Source organism: Artemia franciscana, chromosome 3 (assembly GCF_032884065.1).
Source record: "Artemia franciscana chromosome 3, ASM3288406v1, whole genome shotgun sequence".
Taxonomy (NCBI): domain Eukaryota; kingdom Metazoa; phylum Arthropoda; class Branchiopoda; order Anostraca; family Artemiidae; genus Artemia; species Artemia franciscana.
This window is the reverse complement of record NC_088865.1, coordinates 22,150,864-22,171,132: the sequence shown is the minus strand read 5'-3', so window position 1 is coordinate 22,171,132 and position 20,269 is coordinate 22,150,864. Positions and strand designations below refer to the sequence as shown.

The following is a 20,269-nucleotide window of genomic DNA, read 5'->3' as shown; positions in this document are numbered from 1 at the left end:
CTACCATTAATATTTCCCTGTTTTCCCTTCTAACAGGACAAGCTGAGGATGTAGTTGAATGTCTACCCTTGCAATTAGCACAACAGTACTGCCTAGCTGGATCATTAATTTCTTTGTCTTTCAATGAGCATTCTTTTGAAAAATGATTGCCTGAGCATCTCAGGCAGGTAAATTCTTTTGCTCTGCAGTCTTTCTGTAAGTGTCCATAACGTTGGCATTTATAGCATTGCAACACCCTTCGATTATATATAAAAACTTCTTTTTTTCTTCCTGAACACCACACATTTGGGGGAAGAAATGGGCTCTCAAATTCCACCAATACAGAATAGCTGTTCTCCAGCTTTTTATCTTCACGATTATATCTTTTTTGGCGCAACACTTCAATTATTGGGAATGGTGAGTCAATGCTTTCTTTAATTTGTTCATCAGTCAGGTATAAAGGAATTCCTTTGATGATGCCCCTGCATGTTTTTGGCTTTCTTGCTGTCCTAACAGATACATTTGCAACTCTATCTATCTGCATACATTCCTTGGCATCTTCATCATTTTGTAGGAACATAATCATTTTTGTTCTATCATGATTTATCTCAAATTCAAATTTTTTAATCTTGGTCTTTTCCTTCAGAAACTTGGAAATCTCATAATCACCGCTAAACTTTTCATTGATATTGTTCACTTGAAGCATGACTTGATTGTTAAAGATTTCTTGTTCTGGAATTTCCACCTGTGCTTTAGTGTGAGCTCTGATCTCTTGCTTTCTAGACTGTCTCACATCTGAAGTACCTGGTGATGCATTACACCACTTTTGTTTTTGTGTGTGGTTTGAAATGTCCATAAGGCCCTCAGCCACAGCTGGATTTATAACTTCATTAAGGTCACTTTCACATTCATTCAGTGGATCTTCATCTTGAGGAAGAACCTCAAATTTGTTATGAGTTGGTATATTTGCATATACATTAGGAAATTGTGGCATTTGCTTTGGGACTTTTAGCATGGTTCTTGTTTGATTGTCCTTTTGGTAAATATTTTGCAGGTTGGGAATCATTCTAGGCATCTGTCCCTGGTTTGTAGTACCTGTTGCATATTGAATACTTGTTCCTGGGGCAGTTTGATTACTGGTTGACTGATTAGTCATATAAACTGGAAAAGGATAAAAAGGAACTTGCATGTTATGATTAATAAACTGACTTACTGGTAGTGTTAGAGGAATAGGTGATAGATTGTTCTGATACATGCCCACTGGCAATGTCTCTTGGTTTGATGGTAAGCTGTTCTGAAGTATAGGCTGCATGACATTCTGTTGGTTCATGAGGAAAGAAGGGCTTAATGCTTCAAATTCACTAGGTCCATTAACATTCATGGCTGGTGAGAGAAGAATTTGTCCAGGATCCATATCAGACCCTTTTTAGGTGCCTTAGCACCTGTTCCTCCTCACTTTAATAGCTCACTAGTGCTCTTTAATACACCATACAATCAAGTTTCTCAAATTCTCACTAAACAAAATAAGTCTATAAAATAATTTTAATACCACCTCAGCAACTCTTCATATTTCCAAATAGGCTAATTCTTCTAAAGTTAAAAGAAAGCATTCACGCTTTTTCAGATTCAAATTTTCCCCTTCCTTGTCTTTAGACAAAAACAATTTCATATTTCTAAATTTTTTGCCCTTTGGTTTTTCTAAAATTTTGTTTCTCAAAATGATTTGAATTTTACGCCTATAAGCTCCCACGTCAAGGGAGTCCTCATGCAAAAAAATGTGTATAAAAATAACACAGGAGGGGGCACTGGTCCATTAAGAAAATGGGGACAGAATTTTGTTTGATTAGTGGTCTAAAATCTGGATGTCAAAGTCCTCCTTTGAACAAGTAGACGCTAATTTGCTTAAAAATGAAAAATATATTTTGGCTGAAATTTGTGCCCTAATCATGACCAACAGCCTAACTATTTTTTTTTTCCGAATGGTCTGAAGCTTAATACAATAAGTGGACCCAATATCTTTTTTATGTTACAAAAATTTGGAGTAGAATATCCAGATTGTGACAGAATTACCTTACTAAAGCCATGCTCTAGAGCACTGATTCTCAAAGTGGGCACCAATGCCTTCTGGTGGGCTCTTCAATGACTCACAAGGGAAGTCACATCCATAAGTGTATTTAGGGGACAACAAGCTACCGTGATAAAATACTAAAAGCAAAAATAGAAGATTAAAAAAAAATTATGTATTCTTCCTAGTTCATTTTCCTTTGAGTACTACGCTAAACATTGGCTTGGTTCCTGCATATTTCCTCACTTGCATTGAGATGTAAAACTACTACAAGTGCAATTGCTTGAATGTAAGCCCAAGGCTTAGAATGGTGTAGATGCTAATGGCTTTGGTTCCTTTTTCCACTCATATCAAAGCTGTGAATAGATTTGGCAGACACAGTACGTTTTTCTTAGCGAGTTCCAAAATGGAATGATGCAGTTGGCGAAGAAGGTGAGGTTCTTGGGATTATGTTTTGTTCTAGAGTGTTCACTTTGACCAAGAATCGGCTTGATTGTGTTGATTGTGGAACATCGTGATGATAGCTCCCCTCTTTCTAAAATTTGTTATGGCAGGGAGGCCAAGATTTTCTTGTGAATACTCATAGGCGATATGTTGTTCGTCAAAAGGATGCTCGGTTGCTCTGCACTAGATCTTCTCAAGTGAAAGTGTCACAATTGAAGTGCAGGCTTGTAGTCAATTTAGCAAACTGAAGATGGGGATAAACAGGGGTTGTGTAGAGCTTCTTGATGGTTCTAGGGTGATGACTCATCGCTTGAGACTTGATTTAACCAAGGACCTTGTTTGCCTCTGCAACTCGGTTGTGGCTTTAAAACTTGAGCTTCTTCTCAATAACTTCCCAAGCTCATGCTCTTGCTCAGAACTCTGAATTGGAATATCGGTACTTGCAGAGTTAATGGTATGATAGATGTGACAGTGGTCGCTTTGACCAAGGACAGAGGTTCATGAGATCTTATAGGGAAGAGCAACTTTTGTGGAAGTTGCTGATCCAAAGAGTTTCAAACTGTCTGCATTTAGTTCTTAGCTGTTCTTAACCACCTTAGGAGTGTTGTTCCTGGAGAGTTTAAATAGGATTGGGCCTAGTTTGGTTCCTTAGGGAATATATTCCTTGGGTCACCTCTTCCTTTAAATACAGTGACAGCTTAAGTTGTATTAGATATAAATCTATGGATCCTCTGGGAAACATTACTACTATTGCTAACAGCTCACCGCAGCACCAAGTTACCTGTGGTCATTTTTGTCATTGGGAAACATAATTGTCTGTCTAATATATAGACAGCTTTATCATCAGGTAACAATGATAATTTTGTATCAAAGGCCTTATTGGTCGAGGAAGATTACATTGACAAGAAAAAGGAGACCTTGTAAAAAAGGAAATCTTTTTTACATCTGTTATAATGGCATCATTGCCCGTCCCTTTGATATTCTTTGCCACAATTGAGATATGAGATTAACCTACTGGGTCATATATAGAGCAATACATGGTGAAAATCCTGAAATTCTCAGGTTTTCAAGAAAATTAAATTTGGATCCAAATATCCCAAAAATTCTTCCAAGCACCATTATTCCCCCCCCCCCTTCCAGTATATTCTATCAAATAGTTTTTTCTTTATAAAAAGAAAAGCGTGGACTACCATTGATGTATAGCATGTATAATTTTTATAGAAACCTGTCCCTAGTTTCATGGGTTTGATTGAAAATTTTTGTAGTATATTGTATCAAGTTTATAGATACAGTGCTGTCACAAATGATTTTGCTCTAATCAACTGGTGTAAGATTAGAATATCAAAAAGTTAAGCATTCAATGTGCTTGTTTGTCTCTTTTAAGTAAAAACAAACCCTACAGGAACTTTGTTGATATCTGACAATTAATGTTTCTAAATAAAATAAAGTGTCAATGGGACGATAGTGAAAATTTTGTTAGATTTGACTAGGTGTGTTTTATTTTTCAAACATTCTTGTAATTTTGGGTTTTTTAGTTTCCACACAGCTTATCATCATCGATTCTGGAAACCATTTAGACTAGATAAAACGACAGATATATACCTGCACAAGGAGAGAGACAAGCTCTATAGATCAGTCAAAATTTGCAAGCATGATTAGGTTTAAATAATTTATATGACCATGCTGACTTTCCATAGGAAACAGATGCTGCGTAGTCAATTCAGATGGTAGGTAAAACTCCCTACAAACATATATTATAAAATCACGGGCCTGTAGGAAGCCCGCTGATTCAGACGCATCCCATACGGTTGGTCGAACTGCTGAAGTTTTCAGAACTTGCAACTTATTTATTTCTAGCAGCAGTTTTCACACCATGAAGTGGCAAAAACCATGATACTTAGTCAGAAATCCCCCGGGAAAAAAGTAATAAAAAAGTAATTTTTTCCTAGGGATGGAATATTTGGTTGAAGGTTGGCTTCAATATGGCTCATTTTGGAAAAGGGTTGTTTCCAAGCTTTGGGCAAGTCATGGGTGGCTAGCTTTCGTTCGGATCCGTCGCTTTATTCAAAAGTTATACTGAATTCAACAAAAAGCTCGACTTGTTTCAGCACTTAAAACCCACTTCTCCTCGTTCTATTTGTGCTTGGGTTTTCAGCTCAAAACTTGATGCCTGTCATGGTCTTAGGCATCTTTGGTTCTATTTTCATTGAGATCCATCAATCCACTCGTAAGTGACACTGAATCAAATGAAAATTCGACTTTTTTTAGCACTTAAATACCCCTCCCTCTTGCCCTAGTTAAGCTAGGGTCTTCATCTCCAAACATCATGTGTCTTATGGTTTTTGGCATCTGTGGCTTAATTTTCATTGAGATCAATTACTTTATTCGCAAGTTAAACTGAGTTAACTGAAAAACTCAACTTTTTTAGCACTTAAAGCCCCCTCCCCCTCGCCCTAATTAAGCTAGGGTTTCCGTCCCAGAATTTAATGCTTATCATACTCTTAGGCATCTTTATTCAATTTTCATCGAAATTCATCTCTCCATTCGCAAGTTACACTGAATTAAATGAAAAACTCATACTTTTTTAACACATAAAGCCCCCTTCTTATCGCCCTAATTAAGCTCAATTTTAATCCAATTAGTGCAATTTTAATCCAAATCTGGCCGGCGGTTCTCCCGCTATACTCGATTGCACAGACGGGCGAACGGACAGACGGATCTCAAAAAACCTATCTTGATGGATTTTTTCCACCATCCAAATAGGTGATGATGCCTGGATGATGATATGCTATTCTTATCTTTTTTGGGATCCAATGAGCCAATATGGCGACCTAAGACGTTGCGAAATCTGTCGGTCCACCTGTCTGTCTGTCCATCCGTCTGTGCAATCGAGTATATCGGGAGAACCACTGACCATGTTTGAATGAAAATTGAACCATAGGTGCCAAGGACCATGAGACACTTCAAGATTAAAAATGAAGACTCTAACTCAAATAGAACAAGAATAATCTTCTTTTCGCTTATTTCAGAGTAACTTGCGACTAGAGTGATGGATTTGAATGGAAATTGAACCACAGAGGCCTAAGACCATGACACGTATTAAGTTTTAGGATGAAGACTCTAGCTCAAATATAACAAGGGGGGAGAGGGTTTTAATTGCTGAAAAGTTTAAGTTTTCTGTTTGATTTAGTATAACTTGCGAATGGAACAACGGATCTGAATGAAAGCTAGACCAAAGATGCCTAGGATCAGGGCTCATATCGAGTGTTGATATTACAAACCCTATCTCAAATAGGGGGGGAGGGGGTTTCAAGTTTCAAGAAAGTTGAATTTTCCTTTAATTTAGTAGGGCCTATTATTTATGAATGGAGGGACAAATCTGAAGTTAGATTTGTCTGAATACCTGATCTTATCGGAATGAATTTGACAAAATACCACTGCATCAAGCGACATTTAGATGGGTAGTAATTTTTATTCATAGCTTCAGTAGTTTTATGGACTACACTATGCAACATTTAGCACAAAACAAAAGATATTAGCTCACTGTCGACCAGTGAACTGTGAAATAATTTCGCATTTTTTTATTATATAACTTCTAAACAAAATTAAACCAAGTGATAATCATACAATAATTTTTTTTTTCGTGATAAACGAATACCTTATTTCACATCCAAAAATAGGACGTGGAGCTGTATCTGAGTTTACTCTAAATCCAAAGGCGATAGTTTCTTGTACATTGCCAAAGCACACGCACAAAAAAATTTCGTGTCAAAGGTAAATTATTTGAAAAACAAGTACATTATCAGTATCTTAAGTAGTAAGTATTTCGTAATCTTACTTAAGTGTCAAGTAATAAGTACCCCCTAGAGTTTTTACTTAAGTACAAGTACAGGTAATGGAAAATTTTACTTAAGTAGTACTTCAAGTAAAAGTACTTCATGTAAGTGACTCCCTGGCCACAAGCATTAATATTGAATAAGACGTCGTATTGAACATGATGTAATGTATTAAAATGAAAGCTTCCTTATATTGCAATGACGCCTTGCAGTAACAAACAATTTCCTTATATGAAATTATATGATGTCATTCATGTTTCTTTTTTTAGTTTTTCTTCTTTTTTCTGAGTTTTTTTCTTTTTTTATATTTTTTTAGTTTTTTCTTCTTTTTTTAGTTTTTCTTTTCTTTTTTTTTATTTTTTTTAGTACAGATGTACAAACAGACAAACAAGCAGTACAAGACCTCGTCTTTCTCAAATGCACATTATTTTTGCTAATGACAACATTCTAGGCACCCAGTAGGATTGAGTCTGATCTCCATGCAAAGGTGATTGAATTTCTAGAAGCGTTTTTAAGTGCTTTGATGTTAATTACCGTGCCTTAAATGTTGGAAAGTCATGTTTTCTCATTTTCTTAAGAATTTTATAGATTTGCTCTAGTTTAAATGAAATACACGTTTCGAGGGGTTCCCTTAGTAGACCTTGGGACCGATGGATTTGATTCCTAGGCATCTTGCTTGATGAAAATCTTTCTTTCAAGCATCATAATATAAAATAAGATATATTGCAAAAAGCCTGCGGGCAAATAGCAACACGAAATACAACTACAAACGAAGCTCGAAGAAAAAATACATCTTTAAATTATAGAAACCAAGAAGAAACACAACGAAGTCAACATTTTTAACTGACTAACTACAACAATAATAAAATTCAACTTCTAAGAATCAACTTAACAAGCGATCCCCTCAAAAATAATTATTGATGTTTAATTTCTATACGAAGAACTGTCAGAAATAATGTATAGCGCACATGCTCCCTCTGATGTCGGCTCAATTTACCAACACACACTCCCACACACTCCCACACATTCGATCGAAACATCCATTCTGTAGCTCCGACAGCTCTTCACACTCGAATACAAAATGAAAGAGATTATCTTTCCTACATCCACACATAAGGCAAAAGTAGTGGCCGGCCGTCAACCAAAGTTTTCTCAAAAAATTTCTTCTCTCTCCTAAATCCAAACCCCTCCCCTTCAACAACAATAAATTCTTAAAATGATTTCTATTCAACCCAAATTCTTAAAAAAAAGCACATCCAACTAACACTTTAGTTCGGGAGTAAAACCTCAACGATGTAGACTGGTCCTTTTGGACTTGCCACTCTTGAATTTTTGGTCGTTTAGGATTTGCTGGACTTCCTTCCATGCTGACACGCTCTCATTCATCAGGCCTTTTACTTCAATTCAAATCTTTGACAGGCCACAAAGGTCCAGAATTTTCTTGATCAGATTTAACCACGAGTCTTGTGTACCGTCCTTCAAACTGTCCAAATAAGCTGACTTAAAAACCTGAACTCTAGATAACTTAAATAAATTCTCCCAAAATTTTACCATTCTAAATGAATCTATTACTCCTTAATGTAAAAAACCCAAAATCTCACTGGGATCTTTAAAAATTTAAACACCTATTTCCTGGGTCAATTCTTGGTATCTTGCTGTACAGCGTAGTTTAGTCTCATGTTTCATATTGTTCTTTTATTTGGTTGTCAACTTTTCCCTCGTCACTGAAGCCACTTTCAAAAATTTATGACAAAGCACGGAGTTTATACAAGACATTAATCGATCCTCAGTTAAAGCCTTGCTTGACTTGAAATTCCTTTATTTTCTGGCTTGGGCTTCTTTCACTTTTTGAAATTACATGGCCAGCTTCCTGCTGCCGTATGTAGTAATAAATCTTTTATTTCTGAGCAATTGGCTTATCATTTCCACACTTCCAGTAGCTTGCAGATACCTTATACTCCATCAGTCCAGTCTGACTTCGACCACGGTTTCCACCCCCTAGTCATTTATCACTATTTCTAGTTTGTTTTTTTATATTGTTTAAACAAAATAAAATCACTAGATCAGCATATGAATCACTAGATTATTGAAGAAAATCAGTAAATCAACGGGAAAATCCCTAAAATCTAGCGATTTTTTTCAACGGGTGGATACCCTGACTTCAACCCTCTGATAGCTTGCAACACGATATTGAACACTCTCCATGAGTCGGCATAGAGTCGACTACAAGTGGAAAAGAAGGCATGAAATTTTTAATCTAAATGGAAAAGTAAGCAGAATTTAAAGAAAAGGAGTCCCACGAGACCCTTTGAAAACAAGAGTATCCAGGACAATGAAAAAACTCGAGTACAAAACGTGGTCGAGACGGATACAACGCTTGAGAAGGACACGCAAGATTTGGCTATGTACCTAGAAATTGTTTCGTAGGAAAGAAGTGCTTTTGAAGAGTTGGGATAGCCCATTCAAGTCGGGAGGTAAGTTTTTATCTAAGATGAAAGTAATGAGTAATATCGAAACTTATAAGAAACAGAAATTAGATAAGAAAGTATTCCAAACGTGTGCCTTCGGCTCTTTACGGTAATTTTTAAGTCATGCCATCAATCAACAAAAATGATGAGAACGAGTCAAATATAGGGCAAGGCTTCTCCAATCAAAGACCCAACAAGGTATTTTTACATGTGTTGCTAAGCTGGAATACAGTATATAAGTTGTTGGTGCTTCCAATGCCATTGTTAAGACTGTCCGAGAAAATTACATGTTGAATGCAAGAGATATCTCGGTGTAAATACAATACACATCGTCTTCTGTGTTTGAGCCATGCAAAGAGCTATAGTTCGATTGCACTGAAGAACATCTTAACATTTCAACAGTTAGTGGAGTTGTTGTCGAAAGTAAGTGATGATTTTGAAAGTATTGTGGAAGTATAGTTCACAAGGATCAAGGGATACGGAAGCCAAAACCAAAGGTACTTATTTCATGTAGTCATTAACAAAAGCCGGATGTATTCCCAGTTGAACCTTCAATATCAAAAATAAAACAGGTACCTTTTCATTGGGGACGGCATGAGGATTATCACTTCTTAGAATACAATATCGAGAAAGATTCTTCTCGCTTTGTATGTTTCCTTTTCTCGAGTAATCCAGGGAGTGATCAATTCATTTGACAGAATCAAAATTAGAATCCAAAATAAATAAAAAATTCACTAATATTTTTAATAAACAAGATTTGAAGCATACAAAATTGACTGATGAATAATGAACTTTCTTGCAGTATGAAAATAAAACGTTTGATAAAAAGGAACTTTTTCTTAAGTGGAAAGGCTCGTCTTATACAGGAGACAAAAATTGACAACAATACGTTCTTGAGGCAATTTTCGTTTCGATCCGACAACATTTTGGAGGGCTTTCAGGCTAATTTAAAAGATTTACATAAATTTGTTTTCAAAATATTATTTTACTGTTAAGACTAATCGCAGAAATAGTTTCGATTCATAAATCAACCGCAAATGGTAGTTTGTTCTCATTAGAATTTTTTTAACACATCTTTAGATGTCTGGCTACTATAGGTCATCCTTCGTTTTTTACTAGATTGTTGCTGTCGCTGCAACCTAGCTTCTGCACCTATTTAGTTTTGTAAAGAATCTCTTTCTATGATGTCGCATTAGGAGAAGTGGTCAGGGTAATAATACCATCGATGTCTACTTAATTTTGCTAAAACACTTTTTATGATGTCACATCTGTAGGTACGAATAAATTTTGGGTGTGACATTATAAATGAGTAATGAGACTAACTCAGTGTTTTAGAACGTGGCATTCTGGCACAAGTCCTGAGGAGTGCGGTGACGTAACCAAAATTAGTTGAGGTCGGAAAACTTTCAGTGGGACCATCAGTATTTCCTTGAGACATTGGAAATGATTGCGTGATAAAAATTTAGCTATTCGAGAGAACAAACTGTGCTAAAATGAAATTTTTAACCTTATGCATATTGACAATAGCCGTAAATGTGGCTATTTCTCAAGACGTAGGCTCAGCAAGAAGAAGAAGGACTTTAGGACGGAGCGAAAGAGCGAAAAAACTGAAATACTTCTTGAAAAAGCATGGTAGATTAGAAGGAATGATTCGACTGGTGGATGGGACAAAGCCTAGTGAAGGTATCGCTTGTTCAGTCAACCCTCTTTTTATTCGTTTCTTTTATTATAAGTTGATATTCTTTCCCTAATCCCAATATATTCTAAAGCCCCATATAAGAAAATACATTAATCACGTTCTAATCCTGAAATGTTATTTAATTTTTTCCATGAATGCTCGTGGTCAACATGATCATTACATAACTACATCTGATTATTTAGAAGTATTGCATTCTTTTTCAGAAAAATTGTAGATCCAATAAAACGCCTTGCTGAATTCAAACGGTTTAGCAGACCTTTACCAAAAACACTTCCCACTACAGATACTCTCAACCAAAAGATAGTATCTAGTAAAATATAAACTGGCAGGGTGAAAAAAGAACAAATTATCAATACCGAGATAAATTTTTCTTTAGTGTTATCTCTTTCCCAAGGACAATGATTTACCCTTGCCCCCCCCCCCCCTTCACTGGAAAAATTGAAACATTATAGGTCTTAAAATTACATCCAATTCTTGTTTTTTATGCTAGGGTAAAAGAGGGATGGAGAGAGGAGGTATGTTTTAGAGTTGAGTTGTTTTAGAGTTGAGTTTTCTAGGAATGATGTTGAATGTGGAATTTCTTATCGAGGGTAAACGAGAACAAAAACTGACGTAAGGCTGGAGACAAGTAGAAATTATCAGGCATGTAAGGAGCGCTGAAAAGAGGGGGGATAACACCCTCTTACAACCCTTCCCCGTCTTTTTCTGTAAATTAAAGCTTGGGTTCTCTATGCAACATATTTAGGTTTAACTGCAACAATCAGTTGGTAAGTACGAGTCTGATTTCAAAAATATTCAAACTGAACAAAATTATTGTCCTAAACCACAGTTTGTCAATGAAAAAGGGACAAAATAAAAGTGTAAAATGCAAATTACCTATGATGGGGAAAAAAGTAATTTATGGAAGTTTTTGTTCTTTTACATTTTGACTTTAATGCTTGTAATTGGGAGCAGTGCGTCGGTTTTATCCAATTTCTTTGGGTTTTGCATTCTCTTTTTTCCCTTGCTATTGATGTTAAGTTGTTGCAAATGAAATAATAATAAGGGCCCTAAAACTCTGCTGCTTTTACCAAAAGTATGTATCTCTTGTCAGATCGACGACTATGACACAGTATTTTAGAAATCAAACAGTTCGTGGTAACGAACTGTAGTAAGGAGCGATCCGGCTCAATAGGAACCAAAACTCTAAAAAATTAAATTTTGATATCAATAGCTACATCAAAAGAATCACATTTTAATGCTGATTTTAAATATATAAGTTTCATCAAGTTTAGTCTTAGCCATCAAAAGTTACGAGCCTGAGAAAATTTGCCTTATTTAGAAAAATAGGGGGAAACACCCCCTAAAAGTCGTAGGATCTTAACGAAAATGACACCATCAAATTCAGCGTATCAGAGAACCCTACTGTAGAAGTTCCTGTAGCTACTGTAGAAGTCCCTACTGTCAAGCTCCTATCTACAAAAATGTGGAATTTTGCATTTTTTGCCAGAAGACAAATCACGGGTGCGTGTTTATTTGTTTGTTTGTTTTTTTTTTTTTTTTTTTTTTTTTTTTTTTTTTTTTTTTTTTTTTTTTTTTTTCCAGGGGTCATCGTATCGACCAAGTGGTCCTAGAATGTCGCAAGAGGGCTCATTCTAACGGAAATGAAAAGTTCTAGTGCCCTTTTTAAGTGACCAAAAAAATTGGAGGGCATCTAGGCCCCCTCCCACGCTCATTTGTTTCCCAAAGTCAACGGATCAAAATTTTGAGATAGCCATTTTGTTTAGCATAGTCGAAAATCATAATAACTATGTTTTTGGGGATGACTTACTCCCCCACAGTCCCTGGGGGAGGGGTTGCAAGTTACAAACTTCAACCAGTGTTTACATATAATAATGGTTATTGGGTACAGACGTTTTCAGGGGGATTTTTTTTGGTTTTGGGGGTAGGGTTGAGGGAGGGGGCTATGTGGGAGGATCTTTCCTTGGAGAAATATGCCATGGGGGGAAAAATTCAATGAAAAGGGCGCAGGACGAATGTGGTCACGTTAGAAAAAAAACGTCAAATTAAGAGCTTAACATACAATGCTGGGTGTTCGGAACCTCTCTATTATGGAGTATAATTTGAAAATAACACAACTATACGAGCGATAAAACATATATACCACAACCATAACTCAACTAACGAAAGAACTGCTAAGAGATAACACAACTATATAGCGAAAACAGGTGAAAACTAACGGGAAAATAAACGAACTAAGAGGTGGAAGGGGCCCTGAGAAAAAATATAATCCTTTTTCAATTTTGAGCCTAACTTCCGCAAAGGAGTAATAATGTCAGAAGCCCCGAAATACCGAATTATTTTCTTTTCAAACAGTTCGTGGTAAGGAACTGTAGTAAGGGGTGACCCGGCTGAATAGTAAACGAAATTCTAAAAAACGAAATTTTGATGCTAAAAGATACATCAAAAGAATCGAATTTTTACGCTGATTCTAAATATATAAGTTTCAATTAATTTAGTCTTTGTCATCAAAAGTTACGAGCTTGAGAAAATTTGTCCTATTTTGGAAAAAAGGGGGAAACATCCCCTAAAAGTCATAGAATCTTAACGAAAATCACACTATCGCATTCGGTATATCAGAGAACTCTATAGCAAAAATTTCAAGCTCCTATCTAAACAAGAGCTAAGAGCTCATATGGCACTTGTGACGAGGTCGGAAGAGCCGAGAGCTCATATGGTACGAGGTCGGAAGAGCCAAGAGCTCATTTGGACGAGGTCGGAAGAGCCGAGAGCTCATATGGTACGAGATCGGAAGAGCCAAGAGCTCATTTGGCACTTGTGAGAAGGTCAGAACCTAAAGTTAAACTTTATAGCACAAGATCCTTCTAAATATCAAATTTCATTAAGATCTGGTCACCCTTTCGTAAGTTACAAATACCTCAATTTTCAAAATTACCTCCCCCCTCCCAATTCCACCAAAGAGAGCAGATCCGGTCCAGTTATGTCAGTCACGTATCTTAGACAGGTTTCTATTCTTCCCATCCAGTTTCATCCTGATCTCACCGCTTTAAGTATTTTCTAAGATTTCCGGTCCCCCCAACTGCCCCCCCCCCAATTACGTTTGATCCGGTTGAGATTTAAAATAAGATATCAGAGTTACGAGGTCCTTCTAAATATGAAGTTTCATGAAGATCCGATCACTCCTTCGTAAGTTAGAAATACGTTATTTTTCTTATTTTTCAGAATTACCCCCCCCCCCGCAATTGAGCGGATCCGTTCCAATTATGTAAATTACGTATGCAAGACTTTTGCTTATTTTTCCAACCAAGTTTCATCCCAATCCCTCCAATCTAAGCGTTTCCCATCATTTTAGGTCTCCCCACCCCAAACTTCCCCCAATGTCACCAGATCCGGTCAGGATTTAAAATAAGAGCTTTGAGCCACGATATCCTTCTAAAAATCAAATTTCATGGAGATCCAATCACCCGTTCGTAAGTTAAAAATACCTCATTTTTTCTAATTTTTCAGAATTAACCCCCCCCCCCCAACTACCCAAAAGAGAGCGGATCCGTTCCGTTTATGTCAATCATCTATCTAGGACTTGTGTTTATTTTTCCCACCATGTTTCATCCCGATCCCTCCACTCTAAGTGTTTTCCAAGTTTTAGGTTCCCCCTCCCAACTCCCCGCCCCCATCACAAGATCTGGTCGGGATTTAAAATAAGAGCTCTAAGACACGATATCCTTCTAAACATCAAATTTCATTGAGATCCGATCACCCGTTCGCAAGTTGAAAATACCTCATTTTTCTAATTTTTAAGACTTACTCCCCCCCCCCAACTAGCCCAAAGAGAACAAATAAGTTCCGATTATGTCAATCATGTATCTAGGACTTGTGCTTATTTTTCCCATCAAGTTTCATCCCGATCCCTCTACTCTAAGTGTTTTCCAAGATTTTAGGTTTCCCCCCTCCAACTCCCCCCAATGTCATCAGACCCAGTCGGGATTTAAAATAAGAGCTCTGAGACACAATATCATTCCAAACATCAAATTTCATTAAGATCCAATCACCCGCTCATAAGTTAAAAATACTTCATTTTTTCTATTTTTCCGAATTAACCGGCCCCTACTCCCCCCCCCCCCAGATGGTCAAATAGGGAAAACGACTATTTCTAATTTAATCTGGTCCGGTCCCTGATACGCTTGCCAAATTTCATCGTCCTAGCTTACCTGGAAGTGCCTAAAGTAGCAAAACCGGGACTTTAGGTTTCCCCCTCCGACTCCCCCCAATGTCATCAGATCCGGTCGGGATTTAAAATAAGAGCTCTGAGACACAATATCATTCCAAACATGAAATTTCATTAAGATCCAAATACCCGCTGATAAGTTAAAAATACTTCATTTTTTCTATTTTTTGCGAATTAACCGGGCCCCCACTCCCCCCCAGATGGTCAAATCGGGAAAACGACTATTTCTAATTTAATCTGGTGCGGTCCCTGATACGCTTGCCAAATTTCATCGTCCTAGCTTACCTGGAAGTGCCTAAAGTAGCAAAACCGGGACAGACCGACAGACCGACAGACAGACAGACAGACAGACCGACAGAATTGGCGACTGCTATATGTCACTTGGTTAATACCAAGTGCCATAAAAATGTGGAATTTTGTATTTCTTGCCAGAAGACAAATCACGGGTGCGTGTTTATTTGTTTTTTTTTCCCAGGGGTCATCTTATCGACCAAGTGGTCCTAGAATGTCGCGAGAGGGCTCATTCTAACGGAAATGAAAAGTTCTAGTGTCCTTTTTAAGTGACCAAAAAAATTAGAGGGAAAATAGGCCCCCTCCCATGCTCATTTTTTTCCAAAAGTCAACATATTAAAATTTTAAGATAGCCATTTTGTTCAGCATAGTCAAAAACCATAATTACTATGTCTTTGGGAATGACTTACTCCCCCACAATCCCTGAGGGAGGGGCTGCAAGTTACAAACTTTGACCAATGTTTACATATAGTAATGGTTATTGGGAAGTGTACAGACGTTTTCATGGGGATTTTTTGGTTTGGGGGGTGGGGTTGATGGGAGAGGGTTTTGTGGGAGGATCTTTCCTTTGAGGAATATGTCATGAGGGAAGAAAAATTCAATGAAAAGGGCGCAGGATTTTCTAGCATTACTATAAAAAAACAATGAAAAAATAAACATGAAAACGTTTTTTCAAATGAAAGTAAGGAATAGCATTGAAATTTAAAACGAACAGAGATTATTACGCATATGAGGGGTTCTAAAAATACTTTAGCATAAAGAGCGAGGTATTTAGGAGGAGATAAATACCTCGCTCTTTATGCTAAGATATTTTTAGTGATTTCAACTATTTATTCTACGGCCTTTTTGATTCAGGGGTCATTCTTAAAGAATTGGGACAAAACTTACGATTTAGTGTAAAGAGCGAGGTATTAACGAGGGTACAAACCCCCTCGTACACATAATAAAAATATAAGAATATAAAAGTTTGTTACGTAAGTTAATTCTTAAGTTACGTATATTTTTTACTAATAAAAACGTTCGTTGAATATTAAAAGTTCTAGTAGCCTTTTTAAGTAACCGAAAAATTGGAGGACAGCTAGGCCTCCTTCCCCACCCCTTATTTCTCAAAATCGTTTGATCAAAACTAAGAGAAAGCCATTTAGCCAAAAAAAAAAATTAATATACTAATTTCATTTCAATAATTTATGTGCGGAGAGCCAAAATCAAACATGCATTAATTCAAAAACGTTCAGAAATTAAATAAAAAAAAAACTAGTTTTTTTAACTGAAAGTAAGGAGCGACATTAAAACTTAAAACGAACAGAAATTACTCCGTATATGAAATGGGTTGTCCCCTCCGCAGTCCCACGCTCTTTACGCTAAAGTTTTTAATTGTTTTAAAAAGTAGAATTGTGGCAAAGAGTCAAACTTTAGCGTAAAGAGCGTGGGACTGCGGAGGGGACAACCCATTTCATATACGGAGTAATTTCTGTTCGTTTTAAGTTTTAATGTCGCTCCTTACTTTCAGTTAAAAAAACTAGTTTTTTTTATTTAATCAGTATAAAATTCAAGGCTGGAACCCAAAAAGAAAGATTTTCAATTTTTCTTCAGCCAGAGCCTATAGTGTGTTAGCAGTGTATAGTTTTGTATTCAGTGGTGGAGACGATTATTTGAAGCTATTTCACTAATCTTTCGTTTTTTGTTGTTTTTTTTTTTTTTTTTTGTCATATTTCTGTTTCAAGTTGAAAGCTCTGCTCATGAAAGCAAGCGTGCAATTACCACTTTCGGATTGAAGTTAGTAACATCTCATGGTACTTAGCAGTCTCATACCTTGTCCCATTTATAAGATAAATGTTTAAAAGAGTGTATTTAAAAAAATAGAGATTATGAAAAGGAGCACTTGGCTACGGGCCCAATACTGATTCCGTTTACTCCATGTACTCATTCCTGTGTCTAACTAAATAAAAAAAACAAGACTTTTTATCTGAAAGTTAGGAGCGACATTAAAATTTAAAACGAACTTAAATTCGTCCGTGTATAAAAGGGACTGTCTCCTCCTCAATGGCTTGCTTTTTACGCTAAATTTTCACTCTTTTTCTAGTCTCTACTTTTTAACAAATGAAACTCTAACGTAAGGAGCGAGGCGTTGAGGAGGGGACTCCCCTTTCACATACCGAATAATTTCTGTCCGTTTTAAGTTTTAATGTCGCTCCTTACTTTTAGTTTAAATAAAACTTATTTCTTTATTCAATATTTGGACTTTTTTTTTAACTAATGCAGGTTCCAAATTGGCTCACCATACATGAGAAATTAAAACAAAATTTAAATATTAATTTTGGCAGATTTATCCTGTAAATGAAGGGTTGCTCCTTCCTCAATACCTTGTTCTTTACGCTAAAGTTGTTAGCATATTAAAAAAATCTTCCTATTCTAAGTAAATGCCCCCCAAGTTTCCTACTTTAGCTTAAAGAGTAAGGTATTGAGGAGGGGGCAACCCTTCGTATATGGAATAATTTCTGTTTGTTTCTTAAATAATGCCGGTAAATCTGCCTCATCCTCTATGAAATATACCCCTCCCCCTCACTGAAAATTCCTCCGTCGAAATGTCATCCAACATAAGGTTAACCGCCTCCCCCCAAATTGCCTCCAGACAGTTCCATCCTCGCTGAGAATCCCCCTCCCTGTAAAATTGCTTACGGACGATTCAGCCTGAAAAATTCTCCTTAGTATTTTTTCATTTGAATAAAACCTTAATCTATAATCGATTTCTCGATCACTCCAGAAGTTCCCCCTTCGATGTAAATTATTTCCCAGAAAACAAAACACGCAAAAAAATGCCCCTGGATAATTCCCCCGGATTACCTCTGAATGAAAAATTTGGCAAAGAGAATGTAAGACAATTAAAAATAATTTCATAAAGTAATTCTGTCTCATTCCCCCCCATAAATTTCCCTCCCCAAGAAAGATTCTACCCATAACGCCCCAATCGTCAACCAAACAGTTCGTGGTAACGAACTGTAGTAAGGCGCGACCCGGCTCAATAGTAACCAAAACTCTAAAAAATGTTTACCAAAACTCTTTACGATAAAGTTTTTTACTGTCAAAGTAGAGTTGAGAGAAAGAGTCAAACTTTAGCGTAAAGAGTGGGGCGTTGATGAGGAAGCAGCCCCTTTCATATACGAAGTAATTTCTGTTCGTTTTAAGTTTTAATGTCGCTCCTTACTTTCAGTTAAAAAAAAAACTTGTTTTTTTTATTTAATTTCCTAGACAGGATTACAAAATGTCATCTAAAACCCAGATCCATATCACAGGCAGCACAATACCGCTGTCTAAGTAAAGAGCGAAGCGGACACCCTGTATTTTTTTTTCTAAGCAAGGTATTTCATATAGAGAGTGTCATAGAAGGTTCGAAAGGAGCTCATTCAACTGGGAATTGAAAGTTCTAGTAACCTTTTTAACAATCAAAAGTGATAGGAGGGCAACCGTCATCCCGCAAGCCCATTAATTCCCTAAATACGCCAGATCAAAATTTGAGATAGCCATTTTGTTCAGCATAGTCGAAAGGTATAGTAGCTGTGTCTTATGGGATGTCAACAGTCCCTCCCCCACAGCCCTCGGGGCAAAGATTGTAAGTTATGCAACCCACCAATTGCTTACACATAATATTTATTATTGAGAAAGTTGGGCATATTTGAACTTTAGTGTCCAAAAAGCCGAAGGGCATTCTTGAGAATCTTTCAGAGAATATTGAGGGGGGGTCGAATTAAATAAAAATACGTTAATTGCATACAGGCACACCACTGCCTGTGCAATACTAGCACACCACTACTACTGCCAGCACTGCTATTGCTACTACAATTGCTACTACCACTACAACTACTGTTTCAGTAGCGAAGTACTGCCAAGGCTCAGGGTATTGAAGTGAAAATTGGAAAAAATGTCGAGGGGCAAATTAAACTGAGCCAAAACATACTGTGTACATACAGATTGTCAAAAGGGCGTATCAGCAATATCTTTGGAAAGGTGTACTACTGCTACTAGAGCTACTACTAGCACTACTATTATAATACTAGCACTATTAAGACTAAGGGTGTGGAGGTGAAATTTTAAAAGAATATAGAGGGGAAAATTTGAACTAAATCAAAACACACTCTGTGCATGCCGATTGTCGGAAGGGTGGAGATGTCGAAAGGAATGGATTAGTGCATTAAGTTGCGACTTTCAAAAATGCTTAAAGGGAAACATCATATGAATAAAAGGGAATATTTGCACGCTACTACTATTACTACTACTTCTAATGCTACTACTACTACTACTGCTACTACCACCACTGCTAGCACTACAACTACTGCTTTTTTAGTGAGTGTTACCAAGGCTGAGGATATTGAAGTGAAAATTTGAGGAAATGTACAGGGGAAAGTTGAAATAAATCAGAAAATGGTATGTGTATGCAGATTGTCGGTAGGGCGGATCAGCGATATTTTTGTAACTATTTACCATATCAAGCTGAAACTTATAGGGTATCATGAGGTGGCTGCTAAACTGGCCAAAAAGGCAACATATCCATGCGACTACTGCTATTAGTACTGCTACTACTACTGTTACTACTAGCAGTAATGCAACACTACTACTGATCCTACTTCTACCACTACTATTCTGATGCTAGAACTACTAAGGCTAAGCGTATGAAGGTAAAAATTTGACAGAATATGGAGGAGAAATTTGAACTAAATCAAAACACACTATGTGCATACAGATCGTCAAAAAGGCCCTATCTCAAGAATGGATTTGTGTATTAATTTGGAACTTTCCGGGATTGCTTGGAGAGTATTGTAGTACTGAGAGAAGTTGAACTAAATTAATACTATGAATATGCAGGTTATCAAAAGGCATATCAGCAATGTCATAGCAGCGGCTAATTGGAGGATTCTCAACTGACCACAGGGCAATATGTTAATACTACTGCTGCTCAAGTATTACTGTTACTAGTGCTTGTACTACAACTATTCCCAAAAATAATACTACTACTACTGTGACTGCTACTAGAGCTATGCCTAAGGATAAGAAAGTGAAATTTTTAGGAAATATTGAAGGGAGAATTGAACTGAATCAGAACATGCCGTATGTGTACAGATTGTCAAAAGGGCGTATCAGCATTATCTTTGGAGCGGTTAGGTGTGCCAAGTTGAAAACTTTTGGCTAGTTTAACATCCCCCTCGTGATACCCTATAAATTTCAGCTGGAATTGGTAAATAGTTACAAAGATATTGCTGATCCGGC

General features: G+C 36.8%; 2 protein-coding genes across 9 annotated transcripts in view; both read left to right on the top strand.

The window, feature by feature from the left end:
• LOC136025022 (uncharacterized) overlaps positions 1–6,960 on the top strand; it is a 125,266-nt gene extending 118,306 nt beyond the window's left edge. For all 8 annotated transcript variants that reach the window (XR_010616998.1, XM_065700659.1, XM_065700658.1 and 5 more), the window contains one exon: positions 6,696–6,960. The gene's annotated coding sequence lies outside the window, so the exon portion shown is untranslated. The remainder of the gene's footprint in view (positions 1–6,695) is intronic.
• A 3,240-nt stretch (positions 6,961–10,200) lies between these two features.
• LOC136025021 (lysyl oxidase homolog 3-like) overlaps positions 10,201–20,269 on the top strand; it is a 61,845-nt gene continuing 51,776 nt past the window's right edge. The window contains exon 1 of the mRNA XM_065700654.1: positions 10,201–10,475. Within this exon, the coding sequence (XP_065556726.1) occupies positions 10,286–10,475 (190 nt within the window). The 5' untranslated portion in view covers positions 10,201–10,285. The remainder of the gene's footprint in view (positions 10,476–20,269) is intronic.